This window comes from Astyanax mexicanus, chromosome 3 (genome assembly GCF_023375975.1).
Source record: "Astyanax mexicanus isolate ESR-SI-001 chromosome 3, AstMex3_surface, whole genome shotgun sequence".
In the NCBI taxonomy this organism is placed as follows: domain Eukaryota; kingdom Metazoa; phylum Chordata; class Actinopteri; order Characiformes; family Acestrorhamphidae; genus Astyanax; species Astyanax mexicanus.
The window spans coordinates 1,794,546-1,815,735 of record NC_064410.1 but is presented as its reverse complement, the minus strand read 5'-3'; the positions used below and the strand labels follow the sequence as shown (position 1 = coordinate 1,815,735).

Here is a 21,190-nt window from a genome sequence, read left to right as displayed (position 1 = left end):
CTGATGGAGGTATGGCAGCAGAGGGACAAAGTCTGCAGCGGCGTCATAGGAAGAAAAGAAACTCACAAATATTTTAACCTTTTTAACAAAAATGTAAACTTAACAGGTTTTACCCTGTTTTTAATATTAAATGAGCCATTTTGGAAACTCATTATTTTTAATAACTCTTATCAACTATGTTTTACTTAGAGGGACTTTTTAAATTACTTAACCACCATGCCATTATTTACTTGGCAAAATATATTTCAGGGGGGAATGTTTTATCTAATGTTAGCCAATGTTAACTATTTTAGTAGGTAATGTTTCAGCTAGGTAGCTAAAGGTAGCTTTAAGCCCAGAGCTAACAATAGCCAGCTAACTCTTATGTGCACAAGGCAGGAGGTATCATTTTGTATAAAAAGCTTTTGGGCGCGCGCACACACCAAACAGAGTGGCTACTTTCACCCAAGCCTACCATATATAATATAGAGAGCAATGCAAGCCTAAAAGCTAAGCTAACTTAGCTAGTGTTAGCTAGATATTTGCATTGCTCTCTGTACAATATATGGTAGGCTTGGGTGAAAGTAGCCACTCTGTTTGGTGTGTGTGCGTGCCCAAAAGCTTTTTATACAAAATGATACCTCCTGCCTTGTGCCATGTCCCTTTCAGGGGCTCTGTACAACATAATTACACTTATTGACAAATAGAAATTGCAGCCACGACTGCTAAACTTGGTATGCAGATATAGTCAATGATGTGTGGTTTGATTAGATGCCTTTTCTGCCCCATAATAACTTCCTCTGAGGCTATTTTTATGGTAGCGTACCTCTTGTTCACTGCTAGATGTACCTTTCTGACACCCTTAAAGATATTTGGCCCAGTTGACAAATTTAAAAGGGGATGCATCTAATGATTGTTTCATTCCTGTTTTTTCTTCATGACAGCTTTGCAAGTGAACATGACAGTGGCTGCTTAATGGACAGCCTAAATGTCAGGCAAATGTTGGGTTTGAGTATGTAGGCTTTGTGGTGGTAAGAGATTCAAATCTGCCTTATCTGTGGAGCAATAAACTGGTTCAACTGCTGATGCGAGGGACGCCAATAGCTCAGTGGTATGTGCAGTCGTTCATCGCAGGGATTTGCTCACCCATACAGCAAGGGTTTCCCAGGAATGTCTCAGAAAAATTGACACATTGATGTTCTGACCGTTCTCCAGTTTAATCAACAATCCTGCATTTATGGATGCAGCTGGGACAGAAGCTTCAGCAAGCAACCCAACAGCACAAATGATAGCTTCTAGGTTGCTGCTCTGTTTGCATTATGTAGCGTGATCACAAAACGTGATGTAGCAGCTACCTATATGTGCTGTTTAGAAGTGTGCTGGATCTACAGGCACAGCTGCAACATCTGTACCTAATTGTGCTCCAGGATGGCCTACATGCCCAACTAGGCTAGAGGCTTCAACAAAGTATTAGTGCTTCCTTTTAATAATCATCTGTTTATAAAAATAATGTCAATGTCAGCACAGATTGCATCTTAACAGACTAAAGTTTTCCCGTATTGCACAGTACCACATAAAAAAAAAACTCAGCATATCAGCACAAACCACCATACCATACCAACTGTCCAGCACAGTAATGGAACCTGCTTTGGGCTTGGTCTGAAGCCACATGACCTGGGAACCCTGTATTTATTGAGTTGACCATCAACACAGTAGTATAAAAAATGTAACACTACAATATTTAGTCAGTCTGTTAGGCCATATATCCCTTTCTATCTTGACCAAAACTGGGTCATGAAACAATGATCCCAAGCACACCAGCAATCAAAAGCAGAATGGGTGAAAAAGAAAATTAAAGACTGCAATGGCCCAAATCCAGACCTCAACCCAAATGAAATGCTGGTGAAGTCTGTTGTGTATTGTTTTTGATCTGTATTTAGCTAATTTAAAAACATGCCAAGGACCTAATGGAAGGGTTCTTAACCTTTTTCAGTGTACAACTTATTTTTCAAGCCCCCTCAACTCATCCACCGTCACAGCAACAAGTAATTTAGTTAACCACTTTCTAAAAATAAGATAATAATACGTTAGATAGTATACTTTTTTTGTACATCTAGGCGTGTAGACTGACAGTGAACTGTCAGTGAGATTGTAACAGACAATAATGTGTGTGTCTATGCTAATAAATGAAACATTATGCGACACAAGTGGCAACTTTTTTATTTGTCTTTATTATAATGTATCCCAATGCTCATGTGCATGTTAGTCTTCATTTAGTCTCAACAACAAGATTTGGACTACCGAATTGATCTTGTCTGAATACTTTAGGCTTATGGCCTGTAGTTTGTCAGTGTTGTGGCCAGGCTAAGCAAATTCCTTGTATATTTTTGTTTTTGTAAGTTTCAAAAAAAATATATACACCCAGACGAAATCGAGCCACAAATTTCTACACCAATGAGACAAGGGTAAGTATGCTATGCACATATGAGTTGCGAAGCTGGAACAGTTCAAGTGAAACCATTCAGGGACGACTTGTCAACACTGGTATAAGGAGCCGACGTCCACTAAGACGCCTTCCACTGACTCCACATGATAGGCTCTGTTGACTGAATTTTTGCCGACCTCAGGCAAGTTGGAGTGTGAGCGAATGAAGGCGTGTGATCTTCAGTGATGAACCCGATTCAGTCTCAGTGCTGATGACCATCAAACACACGTGTGGAGGCGGCGAGGTCAGTGGTCCAATCCGGCATTTGTTGTTGAGCGGCATACGGCGAATACACAAGGTGTGAAAGTGTGGGAACGGTTTGTTAGGACACACTCTGCTCTAGTTGTTTTTCAAGGCACTAGTTAGTTACTAGGTTTGCAGTTACGTGGACAACATTTTAACACCGGTTGCACTGCTGATGCTATCAAGTCTCCCAGGTGCCATTTATCAGCAAGACAACGCTCATCCACATACTGCATGACTCTCCCTGCAATGTCTTCAAGGATATGACGTACTCCCATGGCCTGCCAGGTCACCAGACCTCTTGCCAATAGAGCACATCTGGGATGTGCTTGGAAGGCAACTGCAGTCGTCCCAGAATACTGGTGAATTAACTGCACAGCTGCAAAGATTATGGCATGATCTTCCGCAGGGATCATAGGTGACATAATTGATTCAATGCCACGCCGTGTTTCAGCTTGTATAGCTGCCAGAGGTGGCTTTATTACTTACCGATTTGTAACGTTTTTCATGCCATAATTAATTAATAAAACAACCTTTTTTCTGAATTTGTAATCATTTTCAATCTCCTCATACTATACATAAATATTAAGTTTCATAATAGTAGCTTGTTTCCTTCTGGGTGCATATATTTTTTTTGTGACAGAGTGTTTATAACTTAAGTTTACTTACTGTGATCGTTGGTCCTGCACACAAGATTATTCACACACCACTCAACAGTACTCAGAAACAGTTGCAGATGATGACCTTAGGTGAGAGCTGCCCAATCTCCAGATCTTATTCTTTGCACATTTTAAACTTCTTAAGTAACATTATCTTTATGGCTTCAGGCTAAGAATTCAATATCAGTGTATTTAGAATGTTCTGGTTTTTAAATAATATTCAAAGTGGGTGTACTTTTTTTTCACACGACTGTATGCATTATACAGGTTAAAGACCAACAAAGTTAACTTCTTAACTTTCAATAGAAGTCAATGTAAAAAGAGTTTATTTAGGTAATTTTGGAGAAGGTCTATTGGTCTGTTCATCAAGAAATTTTGTAAAGGACAGTTAATAAATATGTTTCAAACCACCCCCTGAAGTAGTGTAAGTGATCACGTGGTCATGTCAATAAATAGTATTTTGTAACTGATTACTTTTGCTTATACAGTTGTTTTTGGGTAGAATTTTCTTCCCAACAAAGATTCTAACCTACAGTTAATACTTATTAATGGGAAAGTGTGTTTTCATTGCAAGGCTATTTCTAGATCACTATATTGTTGCAAACTGGTTAGTAGGCAATTACTATGGTGTCATTAAATGGACATTAGGCAGGTGCTGCAGTGTGGCAAGGTAGTTGCTGTATATTAAAAATATTCTAGTTTTAACAAATAAATACAGTTTATCATTTATAAGTAAGACCAAAATGTTTTGACAGGAATTAATAAAAATGAATACGTAATTAATAAAAATAATTAATTGAATCTAAGAAGTTTTGTCCTACAATGATCTGATTTAATACCACACATGTACATAACACTTGTCTTAAGGTTATTGAAATTCATTTTCAAGATTTACATTTATCAAACCACAGTAATTACTTACAGTGATCACTGCTCTCACATAATGCTATGTATATTCTTTTAGTCTTTGAAACATCAGAAACCCTCAAACTAATATGGTTATGTTTTTTTTAATAAAACAGGACAACCCAGGACTGACAAAAGCTAAGAACATCAGTTTATTTCAATATACAGTAGTTGGAATTGCACAAAATTATTTAATACATTGCATTGCTCCTATTTATATGTACAATTTAAAGTGGTGTGCATAAAGAATGACATTTTGGATATGTAATGCATCAGAATTTGATAAAAACAACCTTTTATACTAATCATCAAAACAGCATATGCTCTATCTATCTATCCATCTATCCATCCATCCATCCAAGTGACAAGCCACACAAATAGTATCAGCTGTTCTGTGGTGGTCTATCCTATGGGGTCCTGACCATTGAAAAGAGCATAAAGTATGCAGAGAAATAGATACAGATTTGTAAAAATACACAATGTTCTGTATGATCAGTGTGGGGTGGAGGGTTCAGTTGGTGAAACGCAAGAATAACCCATTTATAGTCTTTTCAGTGTCAACATTAGTGCCATTGTAGTCAGTCATCATCCTCATCCTCTTCCTCATCCTCATCACCATCAAGTGTTTCTATTTCATGCAGTGGCACAGTGTGGTGGAGTCCACCTGGAGTTATGTAATTGCATGGAGCAGAAGGAATATGTGGTACATGATGATGAAACGCATGTGTGGCACAATGTAATCTTCTTTCCAGCTGTATGATGCGTTGGATTAATGCAGCTTTCGCACCAGGCTCGTTTGTTGAAATGATAGCAGAATGGAGAAAAGCATGTTGCTGATGAAGGTGATCAATTACACATTTCATTTCTTGATGGACCAAGACCTTTTCTTCAGCAGCCCGGGCCTTCATGTATACTGCATCGATCCCACGTCGTTTTAAACATCTAGGAACAGAATCATCACCATCTCCAATCTATAAAAGAAAAGGGAGGAAGGACAGAATTTTATATACATTACCAAAATTATTCGTTCACCATCCAACCAATTAACTCCATTAGGTTCCAAATCACTTCCATTTACACAGGTGTATAAAAGCAGCACCTAATTATGCAGACTGCTTCTACAAACATTAATGAAAATAATGGATCGCTCTCAGGAGCTCAGTGAACCTAGAGCGTGGTACAGTGATGCAGCACCTCTGCAACAAGTCAAGTCGTGAAACTTCATTACTAAATATTCCACAGCCAACTGTCAGTGATATAACAGTGGAAGTGACTGGGAACAAAAGCAGAGCTGAGGCACTTAGTGTTCATGTGCCCTAAAAATTAGCCCTTCAGATTGTTATTAAGAGCATAGAGAGCTTCATGGTATGGGTTTGCCAAACAGCTCCATTCAAGTCTCATCACCAAACACAAGGCAAGCAACCAGATACTTTTGGCATTATAGTGTATGCCTGAGTTTTAAAGATGTTGGATGATGAAAGGCTGACAATGTTTAAAGTACCTAGTATTAATCATTTCTAAGATCTCTCTGCTACATATTGTATTTAAAAAAAAAAAAAAAACCCACCCACCATTTTATATATATTCCAATCTAACATTTTGTAAATGTGTACTTATGAATTCAAAGTATGTACATAGCAATTACGTTACAAAGTAAGTACTTACGGTTTCATCCAGGAGGGAATAGACAGGCCAAGATGGGTCACATATGTCCTGAAAACTCATGGTTGCAGGGAAGACATCAGTCTTTGGTGGCCAGAGAATGTTGTTGTACTGGCTTAGTGTCTGCTTGAGTCTCTTGTTGGTGTTTGCAACTTGCTTGGAAAGTCTAATGGCAATGCCCTGGCCATCTGAAAGACATTTAATTTTAAAATAAGTGATTCAATCACATACATCTATTCTGAAGCAACACAAAGATTATAGAACCAATTGGAAGGCAATCCTCTCCTCAAACCACAACCCTATACCAAGTGATGAGGGATGCATCAATTTAGAGACAAAGTAGTTTCCTCGTTTCAAATAAAACCATGCATCACCAAAAAGACAATCATAGAATTAAAAAAAAGTCTGTTTAACTGCGGTATAAATGTGTTTTTAGACAGCAGTAGTGTGTAAATACTGTTTTGTACTGATGCAAATAATATATATATATATTTTTTTGGGAAACTGGAAAAATTACAGGTATGGCTAAACACTTTGTAATAATGCAGCTAAAACTTAATTATGCATTTACTGTATTCTCTTAAAAGCAAAACAAGAAATTCAAAAATAACTATAGCAGAGTACAAACATTCTAAACTCATAAGATAACTCATTCAAATTCATAAGATTATACACTTGAGCACTTCATTAAGAACAAACATGTACACACCCCTATATATTCTTTCTAACTGGATATACTGAGATTTACGTTTGCCTTGTGAACTTACAAACTGTAACTGAAAGCTTTATTTAAAGTAATTGTTCTATATCTCTTTACCTGGATATTTTCTTTTGAGCTGTAAGAGGACAGCTCTCTCTCTTGCTTCAGTTCTAGCTTTGAACAGTAATTGTCTTCTGATGTCACAGTCAACATCTTTCAGGGTAGACTGAAAGATCACATCACGTTCATGCCACCTTTTCCCTATGCAGTACTTCTCCTCCCAATTCAGCAAGGTTTTCTCAAATCTGCAACGTCAAATAAAATTGATCATTTTACTTTATTTATTGAATTTATGATCTGGGTGAAAGATGTATTTGGTATGATTTACTTACTCTGCTATATCTGCAAATGACTCTTCAGCCTCAGACCTACTGTACAAACAAGCCATTAAAAACAGAACACCACACTTCCTCTAAAAATGTAATGCTCACGTTAAGTTTCTGGTGCCTTCAATCAGGAAAGTGAACCTACTCTTGAACTGTTTACATTTTGCAAATACATTTAGTCACTCCCCATTACCTGACATGCATTGCATGCATTGGAACATTACACAAATAGCATAGTATTTTTTGTAAGTATTCTTTAATCACAATAATAAAATTGGATTGTTTAATCTTGCACACAGTCTTACTTGAGCATGTTGTACTGAATCAGCTTGATGACATATTCCTTTCTCCATCTTGGCACAGTATCTAGAGACCAAAAACAAGAGTTACAGACCTCATGAAGTGTCATGTTTTATGTACTCTGTATGAAATGGCAGGACATACGTTTTATTCAATTTTATCACAAGCACTTTTCAAGGAATATTGACATTTGCAACATGTCCTGGACAACAACTAAAATAAATCTGTGGGGGGCACCAGAAGATCTTTAAAAATCATTAAGGGAATATATGTAGCATTACTTATGCAAATTAAATGTTAGGTGTACTACTGCACATATAAGCAGCTTTGACACTTTCCTTTAAAAACTCAACTTAGCTATACATGGATAAGGAAATAATTTCTTTTTCACCTGTATATTTACATTTACATCAAATTAACGGTTTAATTGCATAAGATAGTGAAGCAATCATTTTACTTTTAGGTTTTGGTTTCTGTCGGACGAGCTCTGCCTCAGTTTTCTTCCATCTCTCCATGTCTTGCTCAGAGACCGGCACTAAAATAAAACAAAAAACAAAATAAATAAAGTGGCAAAGGTAGCTCTGCGCACAAGGTGTACACACAAACACTCACCCGGTGCCTCTCTGATGATCATGGAGATCTCATCTTTGGCAACAACGGTCATCTTCTCTGCCTTTTCAACTCTCAGCAGAAGCTGCATATCTGAAATATTGGAACGATATGCACAGTAAATTTCTCTTATCCAAATAAAAAAAAAAAATCCTGCAAGTAAATGCTGAAATTTGACAAAGAGTACAGATGAAAGCAAACCTAAGTCAGTAGCTTTTCTCCATCCATAATGAAGGAGGGCATCTGTAAGCAGATCCATCCGATGAGATGGAGTCATTTCCTTTGTGATTCTTGCAAACCTTCTAAGGAATGACCACAGTCTTTCCATTCCTTCACCATCAGTAAGCCCAAATCCATCAAGCCTCCTGGTGCTATACATAATCTGTGTTACAAAAAAAAATGTTTTCTAGATTACAAACTTTTATTCTTATACAAATTACACAAATGTTAAGTCTCACTTCCTACATTTAGAGATAAAAAAAGGATTAGATGTGAACCCATGAGATGGGACATCATAAAGTTTATATAACAAACATGCATGAAATTACCTGGCACTGCAGTTTATGACCATAAACATGAAATGCTGGTACAGCCAGAGACAGGTTGTGTGGTATGCCTTGGTTGGATTTCTGTTCAAATGCAATTTGAGAATTGCAAAGTATAATGGATGAATTGCCAGCAGAATTCATGAATGTGTGAAAGAGTGCATAACTTTCCTACCTGCATATGGGAGGCAAGAACACATGCAATGTCATAGACTACTCGCAGGTGTATGTTCTTTGTGTTGCATTTTTGGAGCAACTCCTCGATGATGTAGAGGGGATAGGCTAACCTACAGAAAACAAATCGTGGTGAAAATAACTCATTAATATCGAAAATAACAAAACTAATAAGCTTACAATCAGGGATGGGCAATATATTTAAAATATATCAACATTTTAAGACTATCATACCTGACAAACAGCAAAAGATTCTTAAACTTTAAAAATTCAATATATGCAACAATCCAGTTAAATAGGACAAATTACAGTGTTTAATGAACTACGCAGTTGGTCAGTGTTTTGAGCACAGATATCCAAAACCTGCACAGAAAAGGATGATTTATTATAATTATAAATGATCACAGATCACAGTCAAAAAAAAAAAGTCATGATGCCTACCAGTACTTACAAAACACAAATTAAAATATCCCAAATTTTCACATTTAGAGAAGATGAACTAGGAAAAAAAAAAAAAAAAAAAAGTGATGACAGTCTGAAAAGCACCACAATAGAGAGACAGGTAGCCAGATCATAAGATGCAACAACGACTGTTAACCTGAGTGCCAAACCTGGAAGAATAATGTAATTATCTCTGATGAACACTCAAATTTACCGTTCTCCCTGGCTCATGTTGACAAACATAAGAGGAATTTCATGACGACAAGAGGCCCCGAATACACCGGTAACATCAAGCTTCTTTGTTTGCTTTCCTGACCTCAGGAGGTTTCCAGCCTTAAAGTTACTGCAATCCTAAATAAACAGAATAGTTCAGGTAGCAGTGAAATAAATGATTATCTTGAATGATTGTGCTGGAATAAATACACAATTATCAGTTCTGTATGATATTAATAAAAGTCACCAACCTCATTAGGTTTGGAATTTTCGGGATGTGACGAAAGGTATTCCTCTATTCTACCATCACCAATAAACATACGGTTTCCATGAAATGGTTTATCTATGCTTGCCCCTGAACTTTGTTTTCGTACAAGTCCAAAGTTCCCATCAAGTGTTACGATCATATTTCCATCTTGCTAAAAATGAAAAGAGAAAAGGAGAAAAAACAAAAAACATTTTTTTGACTAACTGTAAATTAAAGCAAACGTTTCACTTGCAAGTAAACAAAGCAGCAACTTAAATTCTTTACACTAAGAAAGATCCCACATTTCATACATAGTAGACACACAGTAGCTGGATACGGACATAGTACTGCAGATAAATTCATACAAATCAGATTTCTGTAAAGAAATTTGCTTTGGGTATGTTTGATGTGTTTTGGAATAGGTATAAACACAATGTCAATAACTCTACGAAATTGTTGTCTTGTCCTTGTCTTTACAATACCCACCTTTGGGCAAGCAGGACATGTGCCTCCATCATTCAATTGAGGGCAGAGATCAACCAAAGTTCTAAGTCGAAAGCAGTGGTGCCTAAAATAGGATATGGATTCACCTACCAAAGCTCTGTACAACATATTCACCTATAATGCAAAAAGTGGAAAATGCAAACAGGTAAAAGCAGGACAGTTATTCATACTGTCATAAACATACACTAGGACTTCGACACACTAGGTAATACAATTTGAAACAAATGTTTCTTACCTCTGCAAGGGTGAGGCTGTTTTTCCAGCGCAGGGTGTTACAAAAGCCATCAACTGATACCTGACACTCCAAAGATAAAAAAATAAAAAGTTCTAAAAGAGAAATAGAGAAGGCTGTCTGGGGCTTCTCTGCAGATGCTGGCCATAGTCCATATCTTACTAAGGTGCAGACTTCAGGTTCACAATTGCAGAGATTGACACAGATGTTGCAAAGTCTCCCTGTCAAATAAGTACAAAAAGAATTTATATTAAATATATGTTAGTGATCTGTATTATAACTTCATAAGCTTCAGGAACAAAATCTAAACACACATTAAAACATTTAAATAACTGCTTTAAACTCTGCCCTAATTTTATACAAATTAAATTCAGAATAACATACCTGAATTGACAACAACTCTCATTTCCCTTTTATAAACATTATGGTTTTCATGCCCTTCAGGTAAAATTAATTGTAAACCACTTGAAAGGGGTTCATAATAGGCCTTCTGTTAAGGGTAAGAAAAAAAGACATTAAACACTGTCAATACATTATAAAAGATCATTACAAAAATAACTGTCTACCAAGTAGAATGACAGAAGTGCAATAGAACAATCACAATTACAATCATATATTACTTGATTAAAAATAAATCTTCATTCAACTTGTATTGACTTAGAAATTACTTTGATATGGGCAAATTAACATGGAACCTACAGTGAGCATCAATGAAAGAAACAAAACCAAATGTCACGTATTGGAAATAAAATAAGTGTTTACTGTCAAACTGAGTGCATTTCATTTTAATGAGAAAGTCAAAAATTACAGTGACAGCCCTACTGTATATAGCTGAGACTTATAGGTATAAATGTGATAAATATATAGAGAAAACGCAGCTTTTGACCTTACATTCCACTTGTCGGGAAGGTGCAGCAAATTCCTGTGTGACTTTTTTAAACAAGCCTCGCAAAAAACTGTGGTGGGACCACAGTCCAAGCATCTGTAGTCTCCATGGTCTTGACAGACAATGCAGAGACCTGTGATTGGTGCTGAACATGCAAATGACACCTTCAAAATATCATCCTTGACTAGATCCCAGGCACTTATTTCTCTCCTTTTAGCCTTTGTGTATGCAGTCTCAGAACATAAGTTACTGCTCTCAGCTATTTCGGGAGGCTCATCCTGATCTCTTGATGGATGGAAAGTGCCCACACTCGAAAGAATATCACCTACGTAGACCTTCTGTGCACGAGCACCAGGGCGCTTCTTGAACAGGTGTATCTTCGATTTCCTGAACCGCAAGGCTTTTCCCATATCTAAATACAAAGATGAAGACTGCATAAATATTATTTGTGCTTAATGGTTGCTTCAGTAATTGATCATATTTAGCACTTCAGACTGAAAATGTTAACAGTTTACAATCTTAAACCATGGACATTTTTTTTCAATGTTTCAGTGTCAACTAACAAAAAGTCAACAAACGAAAGTGAGGGTTTCTTCATGTCATTTGATAAATGTCAATCCTTTTAGTAAAAGTAAGGCACAGAACTAATGCATTAATGGATAAAATATTGACAATCTGTAAAATAATATTACAGTGTCTCTCAGTCAGGACTCAACAAGAAATGGCTACAAGATAGGAGTGTGCCATGTCGTATTATATGCAATAATATTGCCAATATTTTTTTTATATTGTGAACAAAATTATACCCTGAAATACTGTGCCATATCACCCATCCCTAAATATCACATGAGGGTACTACTTTTTTTGCTATTTTTAAGCTCAGTTCATATTACATCTACTAAAGACAGATTATACCTGTCCAGTACATGTATTTTTTTTCTTTAATTCTGGATATATGGAGATATTTGGAGTGCATTACTAGTATCATGAAATACAGGATCATTTACTTCTATGGACAAAGTAATAAAATTATTGTATTTTTTAATATCTCAGTTAGGGGTGTGCCATCTCATGCCGTATGCAATAATAAAACATTTTTTTTATTTTGTTGTAGTGTATTCTTGTATGTAGGACCAAAAACGAAGGAAGTATTAATTCATAACTGCACATATAAATGTAGAAACAAATAACTATATAAATAAATGCACATTTTAATGCATCTGGCACACACTTCGCTATGCTGTTCAGTGTGCCGGTGCACAAATAGCTGTCCTGTACTTTCAATATCAGTGAGACAACAACATCGCAGCTATAACCCTACTGCAGTAACAACTGCCAGAAATGAATGAGGGTCAACAGGACAGTGTGGAAATAAATAAATAAATACATAAAGAAATGTGTAAATAAATCAATAAATGTAGAAATGTTGAAATGAATGAATAAATAAATAAATAAAAGTTGAAATAAATAAATTTATTATTATTATGTTACACAGCAAGGAGAGGATTTTAATATTTTCACTGGAGAGTGTACATTGAGGGAATCGTAATGTTTACAGCAAGTAAAAGAACAAACTACTATTAATTAGCAATTAAATCCATAAATGGTGAGACAAAATTACAATTCTATGCATCTTACCTTGAAATGGGAAGAAGAAGCTGGCTCTTACAATTCGGACTCAATGTGTACTGTAAAAGAAATATTTATTAATACCTTGAAACAAATATACTGCCATTGATTCAACAAATCCCCAAATACAGTGAAAGCTATTAAAGACAAGCCTCTATGCTCCCTGAAGGTTTACCTTAGCTAGGTTAGCAACAAAGCTAGCTAACATTAATAACAGCCAGTATAAAATAGCAGCAGTTAGCTTACATTTTATATTTCAGGCAAAGTACAAGATTTACAAGAAGAAGTTCTATTTAAAAAAAAAAAAAACACTGAAGCAAGTCGCCCATCACGAAGTCTCTATATTGAGCTTAAACATGAGAAGGAACATCGCTAGTCAGCTAGCTAGCCAGCTAAAGCTGGGCGCAGCCACCGGGTGTAACTTTAACGCTGAATAAATAAACGTGTCATACCACACGAAAGCCTTAAAGATCCTTAACAATTCATACAAACCATAGCTGTAGATATGACAGCATTATGAAAGCAGAAGCAGCCGACAGCACATCTTCATTCTAGACATGTAGCTACATTAGCTAGCGAACCAGCTAAGTAGGCCAAGCTTAGCTGCTCAGCTATGGAAGTTAGCCTAGTTATGCTAGTCAGCTAGCTAGCCAGTTAAAGCTGAGCGCCACAACCGGGTGTAACTTTAACGCTGAATAAATAAACGTGTCATACCACACGAAAGCCTCAACGATCCTTAACAATTCATTCAAACCATAGCTGTAGATATGACAGCATTATGAAAGCAGAAGCAGTCGACAGCACATCTTCATTCTAGACATGTAGCTACATTAGCTAGCGAACCAGCTAAGTAGGCCAAGCTTAGCTGCCCAGCTATGGAAGTTAGCCTAGTTATGCTAGCTAGCAAGCTAGCTAGCCTTTCGACACATTTTTGTACAAAACCAAAGCAAACAAACAAACATTTGAGCTAAGCAACTACAATGGGTGTCTGTTAGGGAAACATGGAGCGTAAATTCAGTCACAATAAGGCTCTTTCAACTAGTACTTTGGTGTTTCCTCAAGCACACGACATTACCTGGTCAAACGCTGGGACAGAATGATGCCCGCGGATCCGCGAATGCTGGCATTTCACTGGTCCTTCGCACACCCACTTTGTAGTTGGCTCCTTATTGGCCTGTCCTTCGCACACCTACGTTGTAGCTGGTTCCTTATTGGCCTGAGCGATGAACGATTAGAATGGATAACAACAGCATACTAAACCTTTCAGTAGGCACATAAGGTGCCTAATGGACAATTGCAATGGCTCTAACAACGATAGAAATGGCTAACAACAACATATCGCACCTTCTAGTAGGCACAGTAGGTACATACTAAACCATTTATATGGACCTATTTTCACGTGATAACGTCCATTCAATGGAATGATAACATTCGAATCGGGTGTCAATTTGACCTGGAACTTAACAGGAGGTTTAAACAGTAGCATTAGGTTTAAGTCATTTGATTCTCATTTCCTGTCTGTGAGAAATGTTGAAAGCATTGAGAATTCTTCCTAAATTGTTGATTTAGGACAGATTTATAAATAATAGTCCTTGTAAAATAAAAATAAGTCTTTAAGAGTGGGCTTAAATCATAAAGATGCCATTTTTGCTGTTTGTTTTTGATGCCGCAGATTCTTAAAGCTCTTGAACTACAGTATATCATTTTGGCACATTTAAGGCTCGTGTCTGATTAGTAAAATAAAAAAAAAACTATATAAAGTAGTGTGCACACCATAACTAGCTTTAGTTTGAGTAAAGCAGGTAGTTTTATTCTTTTTTTTCTGTGCACACTTTTGAGTCTTTATTTACTGATATTATTTGGTTTGAAACATCATATAAATATGTTTCAAGCACTAAAGGTAAATAATATTGGTTGGGGAAGGAGATCTTTTTCACTTTTCACTTTTAGGTGTTTTTCTCAATGGGTTTCTTGTAGATGCTTTTTTTTATTAGAAAGAGTAAGCTCCGCCCTTTCTAACCATGTATGGATTATGTTGATATGTGAAGGGATTCCTGTGTAATTAAGCTGAGAACACAAGGTGCGATTTTGGACGTAAAATCCGCCTGTAGGGTTTTAAGGGGTTAAGGCTTTTGAGTCTCATTTCCTGTCGGTGAGAAATGTTGACAGCATTGAGAATTCTTCCTAAATTGTTGATTTAGGACAGATTTATAAATAATAGTCCTTGTAAAATAAAAATAAGTCTTTAAGAGTGGGCTTGAATCATAAAGATGCCATTTTTGCTGTTTGTTTTTGATGCTGCAGGTTTTTAAAGCTCTTGAACTACAGTATATCATTATGGCACATTTCAGGGGAATCCTTATTTAAATTTAAGGCTTGTGTCTGATGCCTTTATTTAAGGCCTTTATTTCCAGGCTTCAAACAAGCAGCCGTCTGGCTACGCTCTGAGCTAAAGCTAAAGCGAGCTGTACCAGAGCCTTTAGCTGGAGATGAGGCTGACGGTCCGTACTCCAGCTCTGACATCGCTCCAGCCTGGTAAGGTCAAGCCCAACAGAATGTCAGAGAGGAGGAGGATGTATCTCTCTTTTTTTTTTCTTTCATTCCTTCATCATCCCCTCCCCCCATCCCCTGTCTGTTCGACTTTGTTGTTTCTCCCCGTGTCAGTGTCAGCGGTCCATCTGCCTGCTGCCCACTCCTAGTGCGGCGCCGTCCAATGCAACCGTCATACACACCAACCCTGCCCTCCTTTCTTTCTTTCTCTCCTTCCTGTCTTTCTCTCTCTCTTTTCTCTCTCTCTCTCTCTCCTCGCCACCAGAGCAGCTTGCAGTCAGCCCACAGCTTGGACGGCGCTTCCAATCAGCCAGTGCTGCTATGTTGACTGGCAAACATAGATGCGTTGAGTAGTTAGAGCAGGTAAACATCTCAAGCAGTGCTTTACTTCTTAATACTTCTTAATACTAGCGGTATTAATAAATACAGCTATTAATAGGCATATAGACACAAGAAGACAAAGCATTTCAAGGCATTTCATTTGATGGTTGAGCTACACTAGACAAGAGTACACATATTATTTATTACTAAGAATAAAAGTCTCAAAAGTCAAACAAACCAGACAAAAATCAAGTTAAAGAAACATCAAGTAGAAATCCTGGACAGTAGAGAATAATTCCAACACAAAAAGCATTAATTCCAGACAAAAATGTCCATTGTTTCTAGACAAAACACAAATTAAGTGTATTCTCATTGGATTAGCACCAATGTCTATTAGAAATCCTGGACACTAGAGGCATTTATTCCAACAAAATAATTAATTTAGTATAGATAGATAGAACATTTAATTCATTCATAGAATTCTGTAAAAATCAAGTGTAGATGTGTAGATCAAAATAATGCTGTTATTAAAGAAATATCCAGCAGGCTAAGTAATGCCACTATGATCAGGAGATTGTTGGTTTGAATCCTGTTCATGCAGCTTGCCATCAGCTGCCGGAGCCCTGAGAGAGCACAGTTGGTCTTGCTCTCTCTGGGTGGGTACAGTAGATGGTGCTCTCTCTCTCTCCCTTCATCACTCCTCCTAGGGTGATGTGGATCAGCACAAGGCTGCGTCTGTGAGCTGATGTATCAGAACCGAGTCGCTGCCCTTTCCTCTGAGCGTTAGCGCTGTGATGCTACAGCATCAGCAGCAGTTTAAAATGAGTGAGTTGGGTAATTATCCGCGTAAATTGGGGAGAAAATTGGAAAAATTTGAAATAAAATTATTTAAAAATGAAATAAATATCCAGAGTTCCTCACATTTTAAAATTGATGATCAAATCTTCAAGCAAAGACTCAGATAAAAAAAATGTAATATCTACAGGCAGTCCAACAGCTATGTGAAATACAGAATATCATTATCTACCATCGTATTGCCAAATATAACAACAAAAATGACAGAAATGACTCAACTGATGAGTGATTGGTGAGTTGGGAGCAGTGGTGTGTGTTTCCAGGGTGCTGTATTTGTGGTGGAGGCAGTGCTGTGAGCAGTGCAAACACCTCTGCCTTTGAGTGTAAGTGTTTGAGACTGATGCCGCAGGGTGACATGAGCGTCTGTGATTGGAAGCTCCGGGGCCCAGCCAGCGAGCCCTGCGGTGCCTCGGCTCAGCCACAGGCTACACACTCTCCCTGAGAGCTGACGAGGCCTTTGATACGGCAGCCCTGCTGCCACGGCTGTTTTCGCCACCGTTCGGCTGGAGATAAGAAGATGCTGCAGTATTTTTAAAGTATTTGTAACAACATTTTTTTATTTAAAACAATAAGCCTTAATTTAGTCTTTCATGCACGACAATAGATTCCAAACTTTGCTTTTCCTATTGCTTTTTGCACTGGAGCTAATGAAGGCTAATGTAGCTAAATGCTAATGAAAGCTAATACTAATCATTTAGCAACTGCTTGCCTACTTGCCTTACAATCCCAATTTCAATTAAGTTCAATTAATAAATAAATAAAAACAATACGATGACTTGCGTCGGCTCTTGCTCATGAATATTTATACATACAAATATATCGCCTCTGATTGGGTAACAGCACTGCGATGCAGCAAGGCGAACAAGAGTTGGAAATGTTTTATAATAAAGACATTTCACACTAATAACAGTTTTTGCTAAGTACATTTCAGCCACTGACCTTACAGAGTCTTACAGTCTCTGTAAAATGTCAAATCCACCGGAGATCCTATTTAAACTTATACTTACACAAAGAGGTGGGTAGACCAGCTCCAAAAAGTAAATCTCCACCGCAGCAAGTTGGGTTTTTACTTTTAACTAGTGTAAACAGAACTGTTCTAAACATACTGTACACCTACATATCTCTATTGTACTTCACTGGTGTTGTTTTTCCATAGACAAATTCTAACCATTCCAACGTTAAAGAACAAGAAAACAGTTGAACAGTCCTCTCTACTGTGCCTCTATGAAACCGAACCCTCATGGGTGGAGCTAGAAAGGCGAATACATCTTTATTAATGCTACACCCCTCCCAATTCCCAACCAACTAGACTCAGATGTATGGCTGTATTTTATTGAATCAGTTTTTACAGACTAGAAATAGAAACAAAGCCATTTCTTTTTTGCCTTGTGTGGCGACATGCGTTTATTCTGCTGGGTGGGCTTTGAGTGTGGTAATCGCTGTGAAGGATGCAATGTGCTCTTCAAGTCTCTCTCTCATTCTCTCTCTCTCTCTCTCTCTCTCTGATATGCCTGTGCATGCAAGAGTGGGTAAAAATGGCTTATCTTGCCAGAGATGTATTGGCTCTTCAGATTCATATACTCCAGAACCTGAAGCGTGGCATGTAGAACACATCAATCACTCCGCCGCCATCAAAACCAGATAAATATTCTAATTTCACCATAACAATGCCTTTGAAAGACATCTAAAGAGACTATTAGCGCACGGGTGTTTTTCATCCGAGCGAGAGGGTGAGTTATTTTTTTTTCCTCCTGTGTGAGGATGTTTCTGTAAGTGTGTGTGTAAGTGTGTGTGTGCCTGTTGTGTTTTTCCTCGAGGGCGCTTGTGCCCTCTTGAACCGAATAAGGGACAGGGCGTGGCACAGTCAGTAATTCAGGGGCATTTATCACTAATGATGAATGTTAACATGTGTACATGAACTCTATTCACTGTAATACTGTAGAACTGTTTTTTATATTTTATTCTATTCTAAAAGGAGATATTTTTTAGTTTTTTATCCTTTATAAGTCAGAAAGTACAGGTGCTTCTGAAAAAAAATAAAAATAAAAATATTTTAAGATTTAAAAAATGTAATTTATTTAAATTATTTTAAGTAGGAATGTGCGATACTGCAAAATTTGGTATCGATACAATACCAAGTAAATACATGGCCAGTATTGCCGATACTGATACTGATACCAATACTTTTTACTACTACCATCTACTTTTATGTAGGGGACAACAATGTATCATAATATATATTTTTTTAAATGAATGCATTATCAATATGCAAATTTTTCGTTTCGATTATGTAATTATTCAGTATGTTTTTTTTTTTTTGTTTTTTTTTAATCAACCATGTTTTAATAAGAATAAAACACAGGACAAATTATTTAGGCAAATAAAAATAATTTTATTAGGTAAAAACTAATAAAACTTAATTTTTTTTTACTAATGTTCCTTTGAAAGTTACATAGAAAAATAGAAAAAGTATTCAGCCATATCCATATTTCAGGTTTGATGCATAACTATCTATTTCTATCTTTTTGTAGGTAGCATATCCATTTTTCAAATTTTATTGAAATAATTTATTTAGTTTTAGAAAAGGGGAGGGGCTAATTGAGCATGAGTGGCGTGAGAAAAGTGCGCAGTTGTATGGCAAGTCAGTCACTCTATGAATGCCTGGAGTTGTACCGAATATACAGTATATACGTAAGAATCGATCTTATCACACATGTATCGATAAATACCCAATACCATCCCTAATTTTAAGTGTTTATTTCTTTTTTTTTTATAATCATGGCTTGAAACCCAATGAAAGTCAGTGTCTCAGAAATTTTGAATATTACATAGCACCAATTGTTGCTTTTGGCAGTGTGGGAAGTATGCCAAATCCTGCTGGAAAATGAAATCCGCATCTCCAATAAACCATCACTGATTGGTGGAAACTTCACACTAGACCTCAAGCAGTTTGGACTGTGTGTCTCTCCACTCTTCCTCCAGACTCTGCTCCCTTGATTTACAAATGAAATGTATGTCATCTGCTGGTGTTGATCCACTGTGTTATATCAAGATATCAAGTCCAATAAACTCCTTCTACTATGTTTGTGGTGTGCTAAAGCAAAAACAATATCAATAAAACCATAAATAAACTAAATGGCAGATTTATGAAGGCTGATTCTCCTGTAAGAGTAGGAGTAAATGTGGAGTCTCTGGAGGTCGAGAAAGAACAAATACTCTCAATAAGCTGCTGGTCATTCTGGACAATAGCTCACAAACCTCCACTCAACACTGTAAAACAGAGAGGTGCATTTAGCAGCAGACAGATACAGCGTCGCTGTGTTAGAATAAAATGTTCAATAAGATCATTCTTACCTTTATTCAGTGAAGGTTATATATTCTACGCATTATTCTGTAACTACAGGGCTTTTTGTGTAAACTGATTGGGTCTTTTCTTGTAATAACAGTTAAAAATCAATATACAATATTAAAATAATGTATTTGTTAAGCCTTATAATCTTCTCATTCAATTTTTTTTTATTTATTATACATAATAAATGAATAATGAAGTGATCTATCGGACTATGAAGGAACACATAAGGAATCTTGTAAGAACTTAAAAAAGTTTAAAACAAACCAAAATACTCTGTGAAGAAGCATTTAGGTGCTCTTATCTGGAGAGCTGTGAACTTGCGCTTTCTGATTACCGTATCCTGAACAACAGAGGAATATATTTACACTGATGGGCGCGGTGGTCTGAAAAATGTGAGGTGTGTTCATGTAAATTTCTGGTGCACCACTGACTGATTAAAACCCTGACAACAGTCAACAGTCAACAGTCAGCCGTCCAATTCTATCTTAGCCATGCAGAAGCTTTTACATCAATGATAAACAGAATAAAGAATAAAATAACACAGCTGTTTCCTAAATGAGACGCACAGAAGTGCAGCGTTGTTAAGATATCTATGTGCCAAAGTCCGAGCTCACCTGGTTCTTAAAGGGACTCTATCTATCTATCTATCTATCTATCTATCTATCTATCTATCTATCTATCTATCTATCTATCTATCTATCTATCTATCTATCTATCTATCTATCTATCTATCTATCGATTTCCTATTAAATAGTAGAGTATATATTTACATTTATGGCATTCAGATGACGCTCTTATCCAGAGCGACTTACAAGGTTATTCCTGTTACAAGGTTTTTATAATTGTGGTTATTTTAGTCCTTTATTTCTTTAACTGTGTTTAGATTTTACTATTCTACGTATTTATCTCCTTGTTTATTGCTCAACATCCTTTTGTTTTTCCTTAATTAAATCTTACATCATTTGCTTGTTCTTATAATCAAAACTTAATTTTCAATCCCTTTTATTTTATGTAAGCTCGGCTACATTGAAAATAAGGCGGTTACCCTTAATGTATTTACCGTGTGGAAATAAAGGTTGATTGATTGATTGATTAAAGTCGATTAAAGCTAGTGTAGTGTTAGGAGTCTTGCCCAAGGACTCTTATTGGTGTAGCGCAGCATCCATTCACCCAGGTAGGGAACTGAACCTGCAGTCTCCCACGCAATGTAGTGGATAGCTCACTGGAAGGTGGTGTTATCCACTGTGCCACACTGTGTCACGTAGAGTAAGAGTGCAATACTGCATCACCAGCAGAATATTCCAGTAATGTG

At 36.8% G+C, this 21,190-nt stretch overlaps 1 protein-coding gene across 3 annotated transcripts; it reads right to left on the bottom strand.

The window, feature by feature from the left end:
* Positions 1 to 4,401: 4,401 nt before the first annotated feature.
* On the bottom strand, positions 4,402 to 14,234 carry LOC111195712 (uncharacterized). 3 transcript variants are annotated; one of them, XM_022683527.2, is made up of 18 exons: positions 13,876 to 14,234; positions 12,810 to 12,859; positions 11,177 to 11,583; positions 10,670 to 10,775; positions 10,289 to 10,506; positions 10,036 to 10,167; positions 9,554 to 9,721; positions 9,304 to 9,440; positions 8,650 to 8,761; positions 8,478 to 8,558; positions 8,131 to 8,311; positions 7,933 to 8,022; positions 7,778 to 7,855; positions 7,326 to 7,386; positions 7,027 to 7,065; positions 6,752 to 6,939; positions 5,938 to 6,122; positions 4,402 to 5,243 (listed from the first exon to the last, which is right to left on the bottom strand). In XM_022683527.2, the coding sequence occupies exons 3-18, from the start codon at positions 11,579 to 11,581 to the stop codon at positions 4,851 to 4,853; spliced, it is 2,574 nt and encodes an 857-aa protein (XP_022539248.1). In that variant the 5' UTR covers positions 11,582 to 11,583; positions 12,810 to 12,859; positions 13,876 to 14,234; the 3' UTR covers positions 4,402 to 4,850. The 3 variants fall into 3 exon arrangements, with proteins under 3 accessions (XP_022539248.1, XP_049331674.1, XP_049331675.1); XM_049475717.1 differs by having other exon boundaries at positions 7,027 to 7,062; XM_049475718.1 differs by lacking the exon at positions 10,036 to 10,167 and having other exon boundaries at positions 13,876 to 14,233.
* Between the last annotated feature and the right edge of the window lie 6,956 nt (positions 14,235 to 21,190).